Source organism: Felis catus, chromosome D4, assembly GCF_018350175.1.
Source record: "Felis catus isolate Fca126 chromosome D4, F.catus_Fca126_mat1.0, whole genome shotgun sequence".
NCBI lineage: Eukaryota > Metazoa > Chordata > Mammalia > Carnivora > Felidae > Felis > Felis catus.
Genome location: NC_058380.1, coordinates 40,768,087 through 40,786,785, shown reverse-complemented (window position 1 = coordinate 40,786,785; position 18,699 = coordinate 40,768,087). Strand labels below are relative to the sequence as shown.

Sequence of the window (18,699 nt, the reverse complement as noted above, 5' to 3'; positions counted from 1 at the left end):
TTAATTAATTAATTAATTTTGACTCTGCAAAAATTTAACTACCAATAGCCTGCTGTTGACTATAGTCTACTGTAGCCTTACTGATAACACAAATAGTCTACTGCCCATATTTTGTATGTTACATGTATTAGATACTGTGTTCTTAAAATGCCTAACTTTTTAATTTTTTCAGTATCTCTAAGCAACACGGTTCATCTCTAAGTTTTTTTTCAAATTGTCCAAAAGCTCCAAAAAATTTTCCAACATATTGAAAAGAATCCACATGTGAATGGACCCATGCGGTTCAAACCCACGTTGTTCAAGGGTCTTATAGACACTTGCCCTCATAGGCAAGAGGGGTCTAGATATTCCAGCGATGTTTCAGAATATACACGTGTTCAAAACACACTACTGGGATTTTAACATTTTAAAAATCTGATTAATACATGTTATAGTTGAAAATGTGTACAGCTCTCTATAATGTTATGCTAGTTCAATTGACTTCTGAGGCTATTTACATAATGCTGTAGTCCAACAGCCATATGCAATGTTTTCCCTCTCATTAAAATTTTAAAATATTTTGTAATACAAATGTACATTGCCCTTTTGTGTGATAAGAAATGATTAGCTTGAATGCCTAATAATGACCCTGGAGAGATTTTTATGTGAGCTCATGGTACTTTAACTATGGTTATAGCTCTTAAAGTTGCATCCACTAGGTGGCTGTGTTTCATTTCCTTCAGCTTTCAAGTTTTCAACTCTTTGTTGTATTATTGAAAGAACGATAACATCAGGTAGTCTTCTACTTAAATCTCTCAATCCCCTTTTCCAACTAAACTCAGAAATCAGACAGAGGTGAATTTTGTGAGAATTCAAACAAAGTAACACACGTATCAAAGGTATTTTCCACAGTAACGTGTCTAGATTCATCATTCTCACTGAGGTCTCTGACAAAGGCTTCTCTCCCACCTTGCCCCCACCAGCACAATCTTATTCAGGGACTTGCACAAATACATATTATTATGGTTTCAAGTATTACTAGCCACTCAAATAATGCCACCAGAGTCTGAGTGAAAATGTCGCAAGCATCAAATACAATTCTCTATAAAAGATTCTAATTTGGAAAGTACCCAGCGGTACAGTCCACAGCCAAAGGATGAAGAACAAAACGTCATTTAATTTCTTCTTTCCACATCCCCTCATTCATGAGATTAGTACTCTGTAGCTGACTATACATGAACTCTTAAAAATTATTTTCTTCTGGGAATGGAAACGTCTTCATATACAGAAGTTCATCTACTTACATATTTTCAATCCTTAAACTACCGCAGATAAGAGCAAAGCTGGGTACCAGAGCAAAAGTGTGCCAGCACTGTGCAGATAGCACTCGTAGTTTTTACTAACACTCTGGATGGATTCAGGAATAAATGGGTTTATAAATAGCCATATGTAATCTAATTTCATCATAACAGTACTTTCACATACAATAGTACTTTTAAGACCATTAAGCACTATACAAGTATGAGATACTATTATTATTCTGGAGGATAGGTCCCCCTCCTTCAAGCAGTCAATACTACCAGCATTAATCCAAATTCACTGTTAAATTATATGCCCTCTTGATTGACACATAATCTCGAACTTTCTATCGTCCACACAAATTACTACGTGTATTTTTAAATGAATAAACAGCCATTTACAAGGTTAATCACAAAGTAAACCAAATAATCTGAAATAAAAACAAAATCAAGTCTATAACCAAAAAATGCTTATATCCTAGTTGATGGCAATTATTTCAAACGATATTTATTCAAAAAGCAAAGAAACTAAAGTATCCAGGAAGTCTCAGGAAATTTACTTATAAGAAAATATAGCTTGTGATTCCCATCCTATTGATAAACAGCACAGAAAGACAACACGCAATTATTTCATTAGACTAAACAAAGAGCATGTCCATCATTCCATGACAGATTAAATTTAATCCTATAAAAAAAAGAACAACTGCAAAATCAATGATGGATCAGTTAGGACATATTGTATTTATTGGTGAGATTTTAACTTTATGATATTTGACCTATTTTAAATGTTACACACGGTAAAATATCTTTTAAATAAAAGTCTTTCAATATGTAGATGAAATTCTGACCTAACAATCAGTTTTAATGCAGAGGTCCAATAGTCACTAATATTATGTGACAATTCCTATATATTCTTGAATATGGATATAAAAACATACGCACAGTTTTTATTTTAAAAGCTGCTTTCTGCATATAGTATAGATTTTATAGGAATTCTATTTACATATCCAGGAAACTTATATTACATAGTTAAGGGATTACATTAATTTACAATTACACTGATTAATTTTCTGATGTTAAACTCACTTGGCATTTATTGCATAAAGGCTTTTTATATCTCTTATATTTTGCTGCATTGAGTTGGCTAATATTTTATATAATACTTTTGTGTGTATATTCATTAGTGAGATTGGTTATAATTATCTTTTCTTGTATCTTTGTCAATTTAGCATCAAGATTTATCAGTTTTTGGGGGGTGCCTGACTGGTTCAAACAGTAGAGCGTGTGGGACTCTTGATCTCAGGGTCATGAGTTCAAGCCCCACGCTGGGTGTGGAGCCTACTTTTAGGCTCCATAAAAACATGGGGGCACCTGGGGTAGCTCAGTTGGTTGAGTTCTGACTCTTGATTTCAGCACAGGTAATGATCCCAGGGTCATGGGATCAAGCCCCAAGTTGGGCTCTGTGCTGAGCATGGAGCCTGCTTAAGATTCTTTCTCTCTCTCCCTCTGCCCCTCTCCCCTGCTCACATGCACTCACTCTCTCTCTCTAAAAAATATTAATTAATTAATTAATTAATTAATTTAAAAACTGTTTTAAGAGATTTATCAGTTTCGTACGTTATCAAGATTTTTCCATTCTCTGTCAGAGTTCATATAAGATTGAAATTATTTACTCCTTGGAGTTTCTTTTTGCTTATTGGTGAAGCAATATAACCTGGAATTCTGACACTGATTCTATCAGGTTTTCTACTTTCTGCCTCTTGTTAAGTTATTTGGGGTGGGTAGGAGAATTATATACGTATCCATTTCAAATACCTAGCCAGGCAACCCTACAGTGAAGATCACAGTTGAAAAAACAAATACAAACGCTCAGAGCTTCTAATAAGCTCTTCTGTCCCCAACTCTTAAACATATGAAAAAGTTATGGGGGGTGGGGGGGGGGACAACATAAAAGATGAAATCTAAATCAAGGAGAAAGGGGAAAAACAACCTGAGAGAAACACATATAAAAAGAATAAAACTTGACAATATCTTCAGAGAACAGAAGTAATTTCAGAATGGCAGAGTATAAGGACTGTGCAAAAAATGCCAAAATAAAATTTCTCATAACTGGAAATTAACCATAGGCTTGCAATAATCCAATAAGCACTTATTCAAGAAAATCAGTGAAATCTCTGTAAGAATGGCAAGTTCTGGGGAGCCTCGGGGACTCAGTTGGTTGAATGTCTTATTCTTGATTTCAGCTCAGGCCATGATCTCAACATTGTGGGATCGAGCCCCAAGTTGGGCTCTGTGCTAACAGCGTAGAGCCTGCTCGGGATTCTCTCTCTCTCTCCCTCACTCTCTGCTCCTCCCCCCACACCCCCCTCCACTCTCTCTCTTTCTCTCTAAATAAATAAATAAACATTTTTAAAAAACAGTCTTAAATAATATAACAACTTATTGCTCATCTATTTTTAATTCTGAAACAAATACGACAAACACACGATCTAAATGGTAAATATTAGTTATATCAATGGCATTGGTAGGTTATACTGGGTACTGGTTATATTAATCCCTGTTACTTTTTGTATGTTCAAATATTTGTTTTAAGTTTATGGTGCTATCAACACAATCCAAGTCTGGGATGCATTATAACATACAAGAAAATTCCAAAAGAGCTATAAAATAGTTCCTGCATTTATATATCAAGATTAATTTGCTCCTTTCAAATAAACTTTAAAAAATTTTGTCACAGAATTTATTTTCTAATAAAACAAAAAGCTTACAGTGAAAAAGTAAGTGTGGCGTGTGCGCGCGAGCGTGTGTGTGTGTGTGTGTGTGTGTGTAACCAAATCATAATTAAAGACAATGGAAATTGAAGGAATTTTTCTTTCTTCCACTAGAGGGAGGTGTTGAACTTAAAATATTTTAAAATGAGGCTTATTTTTGAACTGACATTTACCAACCCAGAAAACCACATTGTGCTATTAGAAAATAAACTTGCTTTTTTTCCACATCTTTCAGAAACATAGCCCAAAAAGTATTAATTTCATTTGTACTTACATAAACATTTCTCAGACTCCAAAATACAGTTTCAAGTCTGAAGAATTATGAGTATAGTTAGAAACATATCAGAGAAAAAAAAGAAACTTATCAGAGCTAAAGTACCCCTCCTTCTTACCTTATGAAATATTTCAATTTAGCTAGTTACCACCTTAACCTAGTAATGCTTATCTCCTGAAAGAACCAGAACAAGCTGTTCTTCCCTAAATCTGCAAAGCCAGCACAGTTCTACAATCAGAAATAGTGTTTGCAGCCATACAGTATAAAATGGCACTAACTTTGTGTAGTACTTATCATAATTATAAATCCATAAACTTGCACACCAAAGCAGTGATGCTTGTAGGCATTTACACAGTTCAATAACTTTACAACAGCTCAAAGATATGGCCAGGAGGGGCGCCTGGGTGGCACAGTCGGTTAAGCGTCCGACTTCAGCCAGGTCACGATCTCGCGGTCCGGGAGTTCGAGCCCCGCGTCGGGCTCTGGGCTGATGGCTCAGAGCCTGGAGCCTGTTTCGGATTCTGTGTCTCCCTCTCTCTCTGCCCCTCGCCCGTTCATGCTCTGTCTCTCTCTGTCCCAAAAATAAATAAACGTTGGAAAAAAAAATTTTTTTTTTTTTAAAAAGATATGGCCAGGAATGTTAGCTTTTTACTTTTTTTCTTTTCTTTTTTTTTTAAAGCTCTATACCCAACATGGGGCTTGAACTCACAACCCCAAGACGAAGAGCTGCATGCTCTACCGACTGAGCCAGCCAGGTGCTCCAAATCTTTTTTTTTTCTTTTAATGTTTATTTAAACTTGTGTGCACACACGAGTTGGGGAGGGGCAGAGAGGGGTACAGAGAACCTAAAGTGGGCTCCACAATGACAGCAGACAGCCCAACGTGTGGCTCAAACTCATGAACCGCAGGATCATGACCCTAGTTGAGTTCGGACACTTAACCGACTGAGCTACCCAGGCACCCCCCCCACCCCCAGATCATTTTTAACTAGAGCAAAAAATTTTCGAAGGAAATGAAATGTCTATCGATAAGGGATTCCTTAATATATATTAGGAATGTCCACATAGCAGAAAACCATGCAGACACCTATAAGAATAATATAAGGATATCAAAAGATGGACACCAAACACAATGAAGAATATAATTCCATTTATGTAATTCAATGATATATGTTTATATACCCTCAGATAAGGAGTGGGACTCGAGGAGTGGTCGTAAGACCTTCACTTTTGCTTTTCAGTTTCCCTAAATTAGGGCATTTTTACAATGAGCACAATATATAGTAATTTTATAAATTGAGTATAAAGGCATTTCCCGTTTGAAAATAACAGGCAGTACCAATGCCAGAGTCCCTGTCTATGCCATTTGCTTACATGGGGCCTCGGTGGGCAGTTTCCTAGGAAACTGCAAAGAAATGCTCCTAGCTGGTCTAGATCATCTCTGAATGATCTGAAATATTTCCTGTCCATGTGGCTTTCTCCAAGCTATCTCCAGGTCACAGTCATGCCCACCAGGTCAATCTCTACACGCTGCCCTCCAATCCCTAATACACAGCCTGCTGATGGCCTAAGTCTGCTCTAATATCTCCTTTCACTGCTCCCCACTCTTCCCCCTCTGTCTTTAGGGTACAGTATAATTTTCAACTGACATGTCTCATACTCGTTGCCATTACAAACTCTCCTACCCCTTAATCACTAGATACATAAACCAAATTTAGTCAACGAAGGAGGAAAGGATCATTTTATTCCTTGGTTGAGTTATAGAATTTGGGAAAAAAATAAATATGTAAAAATATACACTGGTCTCCCAAATGCTTTCAATCTACTGGTAACTTATACGTTGAAATGAACTGGAAAAATGACAAAGAAAAGGGCACGGTGGTTTAAAACAACCCTTTACTGCTGCCTGTCCCACATTGTCTACAATAGAAAAGCTTAGAACAAATAAGCATCCTCAAAGTTCACATTGCTATAGCAGGAATAAAGAAAACCTAATAACCACACAACAAACGGCCATTTTAAATTAAAATTTTTAATAAAGATAAAAAAGGTAATATATTTCAAAATCAATATTAATACTTTGTTTTTAAATTAAATTGGCTTTGATTTGTTGTTTTGGTGGGGGCTTTTTGCCTTTGATTTGTTTTGAAATTTCAATGATGCTAAAGAAAGATGGGGAGTTTTTATGTTTATCAAAAAAGGACATGCATTAAAAAAAATGAGAAACACTTTTTTAAAATGAGGTAACTGTACTAGAGTTCGCATTAATATTCCAGAGAAGTACACCTCTATTTAGCGTTTCAATTACTAGGAAAGAAAGGAGACATGGCATAAAATTAAGATTTTTTTTTTTATAGTGGGTCTGAATTCTAAAGCCCAGATGAAAGAAATACTACACCTGCTTTGTCTGTTAAAGATGGGGTTTCACTTAGAAGGGTTTGTTTTTTTTTTTTAACTTATTTTAAAAACTGAATTCCCTTAGAGAGTTAGTTACACAAAGAGAACACTATACCATACTAACATCTAATTATAGGATGGAAACCTAAACCCATCAACAGCCAATAGGGAGAGCAGAGAATTTCAATCTAGCCCACAAGTTGTTTAAAAAAAGACTTTTAAAAATATGAATAGTTTCTTAAATTTGCTTTAAAAAGGAAAGACAGTTTTCTTTTGTTAATGCTAAAAGGACAAGAAAGTGAGAGACTGAGCTCTGAACATTTCAGTCATAAAATACAATAAAATTTATCTTGTGCAAACATTACACTACATGTTAACTAACTGGAATTTAAATAAAAACTTTAAAAAATATATCTTACAAAAGGTGGTAGTAACTAGGAGTATATTCCCTATTCTTCCCCATACATAATAATTAAAGACTGATACAGGAGCTCCTTGGCTGGCTCAGTCAGTGGAGTATGCGACTTCATCTCAGGGTTGTGAGTTTGAGCCCCACGTTGAGTATAGAGATTACTTAAAAGAAATAATAAAATCTTAAAAAAAAAAAAAAAAAGAAACAAAGAAAGAAAAAGACTGGTACCATATTCCTTTAGTACTTCGTAATACAAAGTCTGGTATAACGACATACATTTCAGTGACTTAGAAATCACATCTAAATCACATCATCCAGGGATCCCTGGGTGGCTCAGTCGGTTAAGTATCCAACTTCGGCTCAGGTCATGATCTGGCGTTTCATGAGGTCAAGCCCCGAATCGGGCTCTGTGCTGACAGCTCAGAGCCTGGAGTCTGCTTCGAATTCCATGTCTCCCCCTCTCCCTGCCCCTCCCCTGTTTGTGCTCTCTGTCTCTCAAAAAATGAATAAATGTTAAAAAAATAAATAAAAATAAATAAATCACATCATCCACACATTTAAATATAAAGGTGTCTGAATCATATTTGATAAGTTTCAGGCTACTGATTGGGGGCACTGGAGATTTCTGAGTGTTTAGAAATGAAGAGGTTATTTTCATTTACTAATGTTTACTTGTTTGTTTTAGGTAGGCTTTAACATTATCAACAGTTCAAATATCTACTCTGTGATGGTTTCCCCATTCTCCTAGGCAGTTAATACATTTCTCTTTTGTGATCCCATAGAATTTTGTTCAAAACTTTATTATATTACAATATATTTTCTCTCTTTACATATCTCTCTGCTTTAAAATCTTCTAGGACAGAAATCGTATCTCAATTTTGTATCCTCAATACCCATAGCAGAAACTCAGTGTGTACTTAAGGAATGAATGAATGAATGAATGAACTACACAAATTACAATCAGACTCTAAGAATACCAAGAGGTCTACAGAGTGATTGTAATGTTTTACCAGATTCTACAGATGGGGTGACTAGTAAGAAAAGCATTGCCCAAAGACCAAAGGTTTGGGTATTTGTTGGTATTTTGAATACTTACGTATACAACAAATCCAGTATTTCCACTGTTTACTGCCAGCTTTTACTCTTAAAGAAATAGGGTGGCTTTTATTCTCTGTATGTTTTTGGCTGCCTTTGTCTTGCACAGTTGTTTCTAACACAAATCTACTCCAAAATTTTTAGATGGATATTTTTCATTCTGTGAAGAATGCGTATCTTGGACATGTACAAAGACTATATTTCAATTTGTTGGTTTATATAGAAAAAATGCCTTGTACAAAAATAAGTAAAGAAGAAATGATGAAAATTTCTTTTAAAGTTTAAGTTAGTTGGTTAGTGAATTAACAGTTTGAATTTATCTTATCTTCCCTTCAAAATAATTTATGTGTAATCTCCTGAAATAAAATGCAAAGTACCCCAGAGTGAGAATCTGGTGACTGGTTGTCTTTTCCCACATTAATTACTCAGTCTATGATCTGAGTAAACCATAAATCTCCATCTGCTCATCTACAGTGGGGGTTGGATGTAATCAGTTATTTTCCAACTGGACTATTTGAAGCCTTGGGGATTCTGTGTGTTGGAAGAAAGGAGTAAATAGAACATAATTAAGAATATGATCTTCGTAAAAAGCAAGAAAAAAAAATTTGCCCTTAACAAAAAGAGTTGAAAAATCACTATGCTATATTAACTTATAAGCATCCTTTAATATCTAAAATCCAATTATTCTATTTCTTTATGCTATTAAAGTGAACCACTGCATATTTTAAATTGGAAAAATAAAATACCAAATGTATGTATGTCCTTCTCAAAATCACATAATTTGTGCAATGAAGTCGCCCTACTCTAATTCTGATAGCATCTACTGGTAACAGTTGCCCATATTATCATGTAACTACAAATGAAACATGGCCTTCCAGAAATCAAAGACTAGGAATCATTTTTGCACTGAGTAAGCTAGCCAACTATTGCACTCATGCTTTAATATCATAAGCATTAAAAAGACATTTAAGGAACTGAATTAGTATTTTTAAATACCTGTACTATAAATTGTAACTCTCTTCTTTCTGCTTCCCATTGTTCTGCTTGTAATCTAAACTCCTCCAATGTTGTCTCCCTGATATGACACTCCATCTCATTCTTCTCCTGCTGATGTTTTTCCAATGCTTCCTTTATATGAATAAAATCTTGCTTTACTATTAGGTCAGTGAAAGTCATCTTTCTTCCTTCAGCCCCAATTTAAGCATACAAAGGGCTCGCCTTATCTACAGACTGCTAAAACTCATTATAATTTATGTTAAAATTATTAATAGAACTATATCATGTTTTGATCATCAGAATGTAGATGTGAATAAGAAACTAAGGTTATCCATTTAATTTAAACAACGTTAGAGAGAGAGAAAGAGAGAAAGAAAGAGAGAGAGGCATATGTTTAACCCAATTTCTCTAAAAAATTTAACTTCAGAGGTTTGAACAAAATGATATGACACAGAGACAAAAACAAAGTAGATTATATGTAATCTATATGTAAATCTACACGTAAAGTAGGCAACATGTAAAGATCTAATTACCTATGAACAAACTGGATTATTCCTGGTAATTTACGTACAAATCTAACAGAGAACCTGTATTTACCAAAGGTGAGAAGGAAGGAGTTTTGTGCAACAAATCAGAATGTTAAAAATTTGAAAAGTCAAAAAAAAAATTTTTTTTAAGTTTTGGACTGCAACTAACTTCTAGTTCTACAGATAATACTTGCAAAAGGTTTTTCTTTTGGGTTTTCCTAGTTGTACTACATTTACAAGATCTAACTTGGCTCAAACTCTTAAAAATATAAAATGCAGGTTCCCCAAGAAGCCCAATTTTCTAATCTATAGGGTTTAAAACTAAGTTCCCATTAACACAAGGAGAAAGAGTCTGTGGCTTATATGAGAAGAGGCCTTCTGTGTCTAAATAAACAGAAGGGATCTGCATAATAAAGATTACCCTTATAACTTTCACTAATGGAAACCATCACAAAGGGACCCGAGCTTTTTCCCCTCTGCTGAAATAGTGTGACTCCTATTCAACCCCAAATACCCGCAAAGTCTGTGCAGATCAGTTCAAAGCCAATAGCATAAAATTAAGCAGAGTTCTCCTACCCAGTAGCTAGGCAAGATCACAGAAAGATCTTATAATTTGAGGTGCAGGCTGATGGACTATTAAGGAAGGCTACTGCCATTATGTTTCTTTCCACGTAGCCGTAGCCGCAAGACGTAAGGTTATACAGGGCCACCCAGGGACTTGGAGCACCAGTAGGCACCTAGGCTCCCCCCATTCAGCTACTAAGGGAGCCCTTGCACATACCAGGCACTGTTCTACGGTCTGGGAACATCACACAAAGACAAGAGACAAACTGTGTCTGACATGGAGAAAATCAGAAGATCTGCTGACAATGCCATGGAACCCTTATACTGAAACTTTCACACTGACTAAATGCTCGTGTAAAATTACTTTTAATGAAGACTTCCAGAATTCTGAAAAGCCATATATATGCCAGTGGCAAATATAAAGCATTTCTATCATGTATTTTTTACTTTAAACTGGTGCTTCAAAAAAAAAAAAATGGCAAATATAAGCAATCAAAAAGCTATCTTTTAAGGTGTAGGCAAATTCAACCTTAAGTCATACTTTTACTTTAGAGAATAAAAAAAAAAAAAGAAAAGAAAAAGAAAAAAAGGAAAAAATGGGAAAATAAATAGCTCAGTAAAAGGTCATCAAATATTTTTGACGTCATGTCTAAATAGAAAGGGCTCTACATAGATAATGAAGTTTACATCAGAGACATAAATATTTTTTGTATCTATTAGATATTCAGACCTAAATCTAGGGCCCACATTTCTAAAATTCTAAATTTTCATGCTACTGGACCTAAAGGGCTATGGGTTCTCATCTTCTTATAATCCCACATAAATTGAGTTCTTTTAGTTTGATCGGAGATCTCAAACTGTTTTTCATAAAAGAGGCAGTGTACGTATTAACGTATTGCTAAAGCATATTACAAAAGAGACCCACAAAAATGCTCCTGAAAGGAAAGAGAGGGAAAGAGACGGGGTGGGTGAGAGGAAACCAGATTTTCTTGATTTCTGGTAGTTATTTTCCTTTCCAAGGATAACTTCAAATAACATGTAACACATCTCAGTGAATATAGAAAATTTCCTTTATAAAAATAAGGTACCTGTAGAGTTTTCTCTAGTCTGCTTTTTTCCTTCGTAAGTAAATCATGTTCTCGATTGCAATTTTGAATTATATTGTCTCTCTCCTCCAGATCACGTTCAAATCTTCTGCACTCTTCTTTCCATTTCAGCTGAGAAGTCTGGAATGCTTTCTCGATCTCATTTGCCTTTCCCTGAAGTTCTGCATTCTGAGCTGTTAAAAATATAAAGGAATAATAGGTATATTTCCAACCACAGATTAAATCCCTAGGAGTTCAAACACCTAGGCGTTGGAGTTGATTCCATTTACAGCGTGATCTTAGGACAAAAGATTTAACCACTTCACATCAGTAAGCTCTAGGAGAGCTCACTGTTTCAGAACAATCTATTCTCTAATTTCCTAATCTCTTCTTCCCCTCCAGGCAATGGTGATTTTGCCATGAAATAGTATGACATGTTCCTTTTTTTTTTTTTTTTGAGAGAGAGACAGAGTGAGGGTGCGAGTGAGAGACAGAGAGAGAGAAAGAGACAGAGAGAGAGGGAGAGAGAGAGGGAGAGAGAGAGAGAAGCGGGGCTCACACAAAGCGGTGCTCAAACTCATAAACCATGAGATCATGATCTGAGCCGAAGTCAGATATTTAACCGACCGAGCCAGTCAGGCGCCCCAATATGACATATTCCTAGAATCATGCCCAAGTTTAGGTGTACCTATAGCACCAGCTACATTCTACTGCTTTTTCTCCTATTCAAGAAAATAAGTCAAATGTTGTGGGGTTTTTTTTTTGGGGGGGGGGGGCACCTGGTTGACTCAGTCAGTGGAGCATGAGACTCTTGATCTCAGGGTTCAAGTCCCACACTGAGTGTAGACATTACCTAAATAAATTAAATCTTTTAAGAAATAATGTGGGCTTGGGGCGCCTGGGTGGCTTAGTCGATTAAGCGTCTGACTCTTGATTTCAACTGAGGTCATGATCTCATGGTTCATGAGTTCAAGCCCCACATCAGGCTCTGCACTGACAGCACGGACCCTGCTTGGGATTCTCTGTCTCCTCTCTATCTGCCCCTCCCCCACTCGTGCTTGCTCTCTTTCTCTCTCAAAAATAAACTTAAAGAAAAAAAATTTTAATTTCATTAACGGCTATTCTTCTATCTTCCTCTGTAAAGAGTCTGTTGAAATCACTTGACATCAGGAAAATAACATCCTATCTTCTCTGGACTTCAATCTCCTCATAATTAAATAAAAGTCATTAACTTGTGGGGCGCCTGGGTGGCGCAGTCGGTTGGGCGTCCGACTTCAGCCAGGTCACGATCTCGCGGTCCGTGAGTTCGAGCCCCGCGTCAGGCTCTGGGCTGATGGCTCAGAGCCTGGAGCCTGTTTCGGATTCTGTGTCTCCCTCTCTCTCTGCCCCTCCCCCGTTCATGCTCTGTCTCTCTCTGTCCCAAAAATAAATAAAAAACGTTGAAAAAAAAAAAGTCATTAACTTGTATATCTAGTGCCTTTCAATTCTTATATTCCTAAGTTCCAGGTAGCGGTGTGGTTATTAAATGCCAGAGGTAATCAAAAATACTTCCGATCGATGGCAATAACCTACGACAGCTGGCCAGTTAGGGACCAGAACCTTTACAATGACTACAGCTTAACATTTGTTCCGTCCCACGTGGTTAATAAAATACTTTCGGTTTTGTTTTGTTTTGTTTTTCATTTCATCCTTAAAACAACCTAAGTTAGGGGCGCCTAGGCTTGGTCAGTTGAGCGACCGACTTCGGCTCAGGTCATGATCTCACGGTCCATGAGTTCAAGCCCCGCGTCGGGCTCTGTGCTGACAGCTCAGAGCCTGGAGCCTGTTTCGGATTCTGTGTCTCCCTCTCTCTCTGCCCCTCCCCTGTTTATGCTCTGTCTCTCTCTGTCTCAAAAATAAATAAACGTTAAAAAAAAAAATTAAAAAAAAAAAACAACCTAAGTTCAAATATCAGTAAGTGGTAAAACCAAGACCTAAACCTAAATCTTCTGAATTCATGCTCAATATTCTTTTAATTAAGACCTGCTACGTACAAGAACGTTCATAGCAACATTGGGGCACCTAGCTGGCTCAATCAGTAGAGCATGTGACTCTTGATCTCAGGGTTGTGAGTTCGAGCCCCACTTTGGGTGTAGAGATTACTTAATAAAATCTTTAAAAAAAAAAAAAAGGAATGTTCATAGCAACATTATTCTTGATAACCAAAAACCGGACATTACTCAAGTGCCCATTAGCAGAAATGGATAAATATAATGTGGTATGTCATAGAATATAATATTAAGCATCAATACAAAGTTCATACAACAATATGAATAAACTCACACACAATGTTGAAGGAAAGAAGCCAGATATAAAAGAGTACATATTATATGATTCCATTTAATATAAAGTACAAAAAACAGGCACAATTTATCCTTGCTATTAAAAATCAGGGTAGTAAGGGCACCTGGGCGGCTCAGTCAGTTCAGTATCAGACTGTTGATCTCGGCTCAGGTCATGACCTTACAGTTTGTGAGTTCAAGGCCCACATGGGCTCTGTACTGATGGTCCAAAGCTTGCTTGGGATTCTGTCTCTCCTTCTCTCTGCCCCTCCCCTGCTTGTGCTCTATCTCTCTCTCTCAAAATAAATAAATAAACTTAAAAAAAAAAAAAAGGGTAGTAGTTATCCATGTGGAAGGACAGCAGGTAACTTCCCATTTCATGATATGGGTGCTTCTTCTGAGTTATACACTCATACTAGGCACATTTCTTTACATACATTATACTTAAAAGATTTTTAAGTGTTCATATGCTATATAACAGTGTTTGAGGATTAAATCCACTGCCTTTTTCTTCTTTAGGCACCACACTCTGACCCTATGGTTCCCAAACCTAATCAACAGAATCACTTGTAGTGCTTCTTGGACATATAGATTCTCTTGAGCTAGAAATTCTCATTCAGACTACATGCGATAGGAGGCCTGTAAATTTTTTTTTTAAGCTCTATGTGATTCTGCTGATTGACTATTCATGGAACAACTGCTCTACAAAGTGATTAAAAGAATTCTGAATCCCTTTTTCCATACATATACAACATAAAAAAAAAAATTCAATGCAAAGTAGATGAATGTTCACATTCTGTAGGCTTTATACCCATGCAGCAAAGTCTGTCCATCAAAGGCCAAAAATCCAAAACCCCACCTCTGACCCTAGATGGTAAACACACCCAACAGGGAGCAATGATATACAATAAGGGCAAAACCCTCAGCATGGGGAAAAATAAAACTAGTCTTACCACAGAGCTTTTCTTGGATCCTATGTGCCTCAGCTAACCTTTCTTCAGCAGCCCGTCTCCCGAGACCAGCTTCCTTTCTAGCAACAGCCAGGTCATACTCCAGACTTTGTCGCAATGCCTCTCCTTTTTCAACCTCGGATCGCAGCTTGGCAATCTGGCTCTCATAGCTTGCCAGCTAACAACAGATTTCGAGATCATGAACCAATATTAAAATATGTCACCAAGATGATGAGATCGTGCACGCAAACATTTAAATGTCTTAGAGGAATTTGTTTCTATAATATTTATAAGACAAGGATTTATCAATTTATACTTTTCTAGAAGACTGGAAAAGAAGCACTAGCCTCACCAAATGACACTCATTAGTTTTCTAATTCTAGAGAATCCGCTAGAGAAAAAAATAAAAAGCAAAAAATTCTTATATGATCTTACAAAAATAAAGAGAAATCACAAGGTTTTTTGGGGGTTTTTTGTTGTTGTTTGGTTTGTTTGTTTTTTAAGTAGGCTCTATGCCCAGTTTGGGGGCTTGAACTCACAACCCCGAGATCAAGAGTCGTATGCTCTACCAACCGAGCCAGCCAGGCACCCCTGAATAATTGCAAGTTTTCATCAGAAATAGTCATGACTAAGGAGTGAAAAAAATGCATGAACATAGTTAAGTACTTCAAAATTCATTCTCCCCTCTCTTCTTCCTATTCTTTAAATGAAATCAAGAAGCAAATTACATCAGGGCACCTGGGTGGCTCAGTCGGTTAAGTGCCCAATTCTTGATTTCAGCTCAGGGCATGATCCCACGGTTCATGAAATCATGCCCCGAGTCGGGATCCGAGCTCACAGCACAGAGCCTGCTTGGGATTCTCTCTCTCTCTTTCTCTCTCTCCATCTCTCTACTCTTCCCCCACTCACACTCTCTCTCAAAATAAATAAACGAATTTTTTTTTAGAAGAAAATTGCATCAAAGTATACTTTAATAAATACTGTCTATATTATTTCTCTTGATTATGACATTACTGATGGAGCATAAAGTAATAAAAGTGCCAATTTTTCAGGGATTTTAATGAACTAATATCTAGCTTATCTAATATCTAGACAACTAGATATTTAATAACTAGATCTAATTTATCTAATATACTTCCATGAGTAGTATGACAGAAGATAGGTCAGAGAGTCAGAACTAAATGATTTATAAAGTACATTCCCACTCTAAAATTCTATAATCCAATCAATAATTCATTAAATAACATTAAACACTTCCTATGTGTCGGCGAGTCTAGGTGGCTCAGTCAGTTGAGCGTCCGACTTCAGCTCAGGCCACAATCTCTCGGTTTGTGAGTTCGAGGCCGCATCGGGCTCTGTGCTGACAGCTCGGAGACTGAAGCCTGCTTCAGATTCTGTGTCTCCCCCTCTCTGTCCCTCGTGCTTTGTCTCTGTCTCTCAATAATAAATAACCATTAAAATTAAAAAAAAAAAAAACACTTCCTATGTGTCAAGTACAGAGAAATATATAAAAACATTATGGAGTCCCTGATCTCAAATAATGAAATGCTATAGAAAGGCATGTGGAATAGGTTTTCTAAAAGAGGTAAAAATGTTATGATAGTTCAAGGAAAAGCATAATTATTTATTGCTGACAGTTGAGAAAGAGATGGTGGATGAGAGACAATGCTAGAAAGGCATCGTGTAGGAAAACATTGAGCTACTATACCAGGCTAGAAAAAGACGGTCCCATTATCAGATAAGAAAAGACAAAAGAATTCCAGAAGGGCAGCATCAGAAGTTACCACAAGTAGCTGTTATTATGTAGAGTACAGCAAGAGTTATACCTTTTTCCACATATAAAGAATAAAAAATACTAATTTTATCTTTAAGAAATTTTATTTTTTTTAATATATGAAACTTCTTGTCAAATTGGTTTCCATACAACACCCAGTGCTCATCCCAAAAGGTGCCCTCCTCAATACCCATCACCCACCCTCGCCTCCCTCCCACCCCCCATCAGCCCACAGTTTGTTCTCATTTTTTTTTTATTTTTTTTCAACGTTTTATTTATTTTTGGGACAGAGAGAGACAGAGCATGAACAGGGGAGGGGCAGAGAGAGAGGGAGACACAGAATCGGAAACAGGCTCCAGGCTCCGAGCCATCAGCCCAGAGCCTGACGCGGGGCTCGAACTCACGGACCACGAGATCGTGACCTGGCTGAAGTCGGACGCTTAACCGACTGCGCCACCCAGGCGCCCCTGTTCTCATTTTTTAAGAGTCTCTTATGCTTTGTCTTTAAGAAATTCTAGAAAAGTAAATGTCTTCAAAACACACTTACAAAACAAGAATTGACAAATATCCTTTAATAGTGAAGAATAAAACCACAGAATCTTAATTACATATTCAAGATAACTCACTTTGTTTCAGAATCACTCCATCCCGCCCTGCCCACTATCTCCCCCACTAATGCCCAAGGAGAATAAAGTTGTTAATATTTGGGCATTTCCAGTCGTGCCAGTCATTCACCAGTTTGCCCTCAGATCCCCTCCCTGTTCTTCTACAGCTCTGCTCTGTATTGTATGAACTACATTTCCCAGGCTCCCTTGACAACTGGCCTCTCACGTTTGGCCAATAGGAAGCACCTGTGATACACTTATAAGGGCAGAAGTAGTGAAGCCAGGGTGGTTCTAGATCTAGCTCAGGCTCTACCTCCAGCAGCGTCTCTGTCTCCCCTGTTGCTTCAAATCCTTCTGGATAGTCCCTCTTATCAATCAGTGAAGACCTCTCTGCAGGCAGAAATGGGATACTTTTGCAGTGACCCATGGCATACAGTGGGATCACAATTTATTAAATTATCACGTGCAGTTTAGAATAAAATGTCATTTGAGGACAAGCCTTGAAGAAATGAGGTAGCAACTGCACCTAACCATTAGGGCAGCATTGTTTATTTCAAGACCTGTAGAGCAGGAAGGCTAAATCTGACTATGTTAGAAAACTTAGATAAAAACAAAATGATAATCTCAGAGCTTTAGAAGCTCAGCTCAGTCAGAAAGTCAGAGTTTCTATGTTGACTTTAAAAGAATCTCTTATATCTTGTCACCCCCTGGCAGACCAGGTTAAGGACCACACACAAAATCTAATTATGGGGAATGCAGAATTACACTACAGGTTGAATGAAGAGTTTCACCAAGTTTCTAATGTTAAGATAGTACGTATCAGTTGGGCATTAAGTAGGAAGGCAGGAGATGGGATGAGGACTTCTGGCATTAGACAAACCTGAAAATTATAAACTTCCAAATCCCCCCTACACATCCCTTACCAGCAAAAGCAGCTTCTCCTCCCTGGGATAATTAGCCTTGCTTATTATTATTAAGCCTCTTGCTTAAAGACTTACTAATAAGTGCACCTGAAACAGTTGCCTTGCAAGAGGATTTGCGAAGACCCACATCCACCACTCTTTGTCACCATAGATTGACCCAGATGTTAGTGTGCCAAAGGAGGAGAAATACGCAGCCTTCTCCAGGAAAAATAGCTTATGTAGCAAAACAAATGCAAAATCTTGCTAATCTTGTATTAGTAGGAATGTGCAGAACATACATAGGATTGATTTGGACTTAATAAGCTAGTTCCAACAGTTTACTAGGATGGGTGACTGTTAAGCTGAACTTAACACCAGCCTACAATCACTTAATAAAGTCAAAATGCCAGTACTTTCCTGACATAATATGGAGATTTAAGGAGATGGGTGTGATTTCATCGTGAGCAAACCAAAACCTCCCCTTTCCCCGACTACATCCTCTTCAAGAGTGCAAAGGATATTCTTTTCCTAATTAAATGCTATAAAATACACTGGAGTGGAAAACGTAAGCACCCTTAGAAAACTCTGGTAGCTAGTCTCTATGTGCCAGAGATTACAGGAGATGGTGGAGATAATGGTGGAATATATCACAACTGAAATGAACTCCCCAGTTTCGATGGAAATAATGGACTTCCAGAGTGGCAAAGTCCCAGTGGTAGCAATTAACCAGCGCAGTACTCGGTAGGTACC

The 18,699-nt window shown here is 37.2% G+C and overlaps 1 protein-coding gene across 12 annotated transcripts in view; it reads right to left on the bottom strand.

Annotated features, from left to right (window-relative positions):
• CCDC171 (coiled-coil domain containing 171) overlaps window positions 1–18,699 on the bottom strand; it is a 310,942-nt gene that overhangs the window by 266,710 nt on the left and 25,533 nt on the right. For 10 of the 12 annotated variants that reach the window (XM_019815993.3, XM_045043841.1, XM_011288346.3 and 7 more), the window contains 3 exons: window positions 14,672–14,846; window positions 11,401–11,591; window positions 9,222–9,353 (listed from right to left, as the gene is read on the bottom strand). In XM_019815993.3, the coding sequence (XP_019671552.2) occupies window positions 9,222–9,353; window positions 11,401–11,591; window positions 14,672–14,846 (498 nt within the window). The remainder of the gene's footprint in view (window positions 1–9,221; window positions 9,354–11,400; window positions 11,592–14,671; window positions 14,847–18,699) is intronic. The other 2 variants (XM_011288349.4, XM_045043844.1) reach the window with 2 other exon arrangements.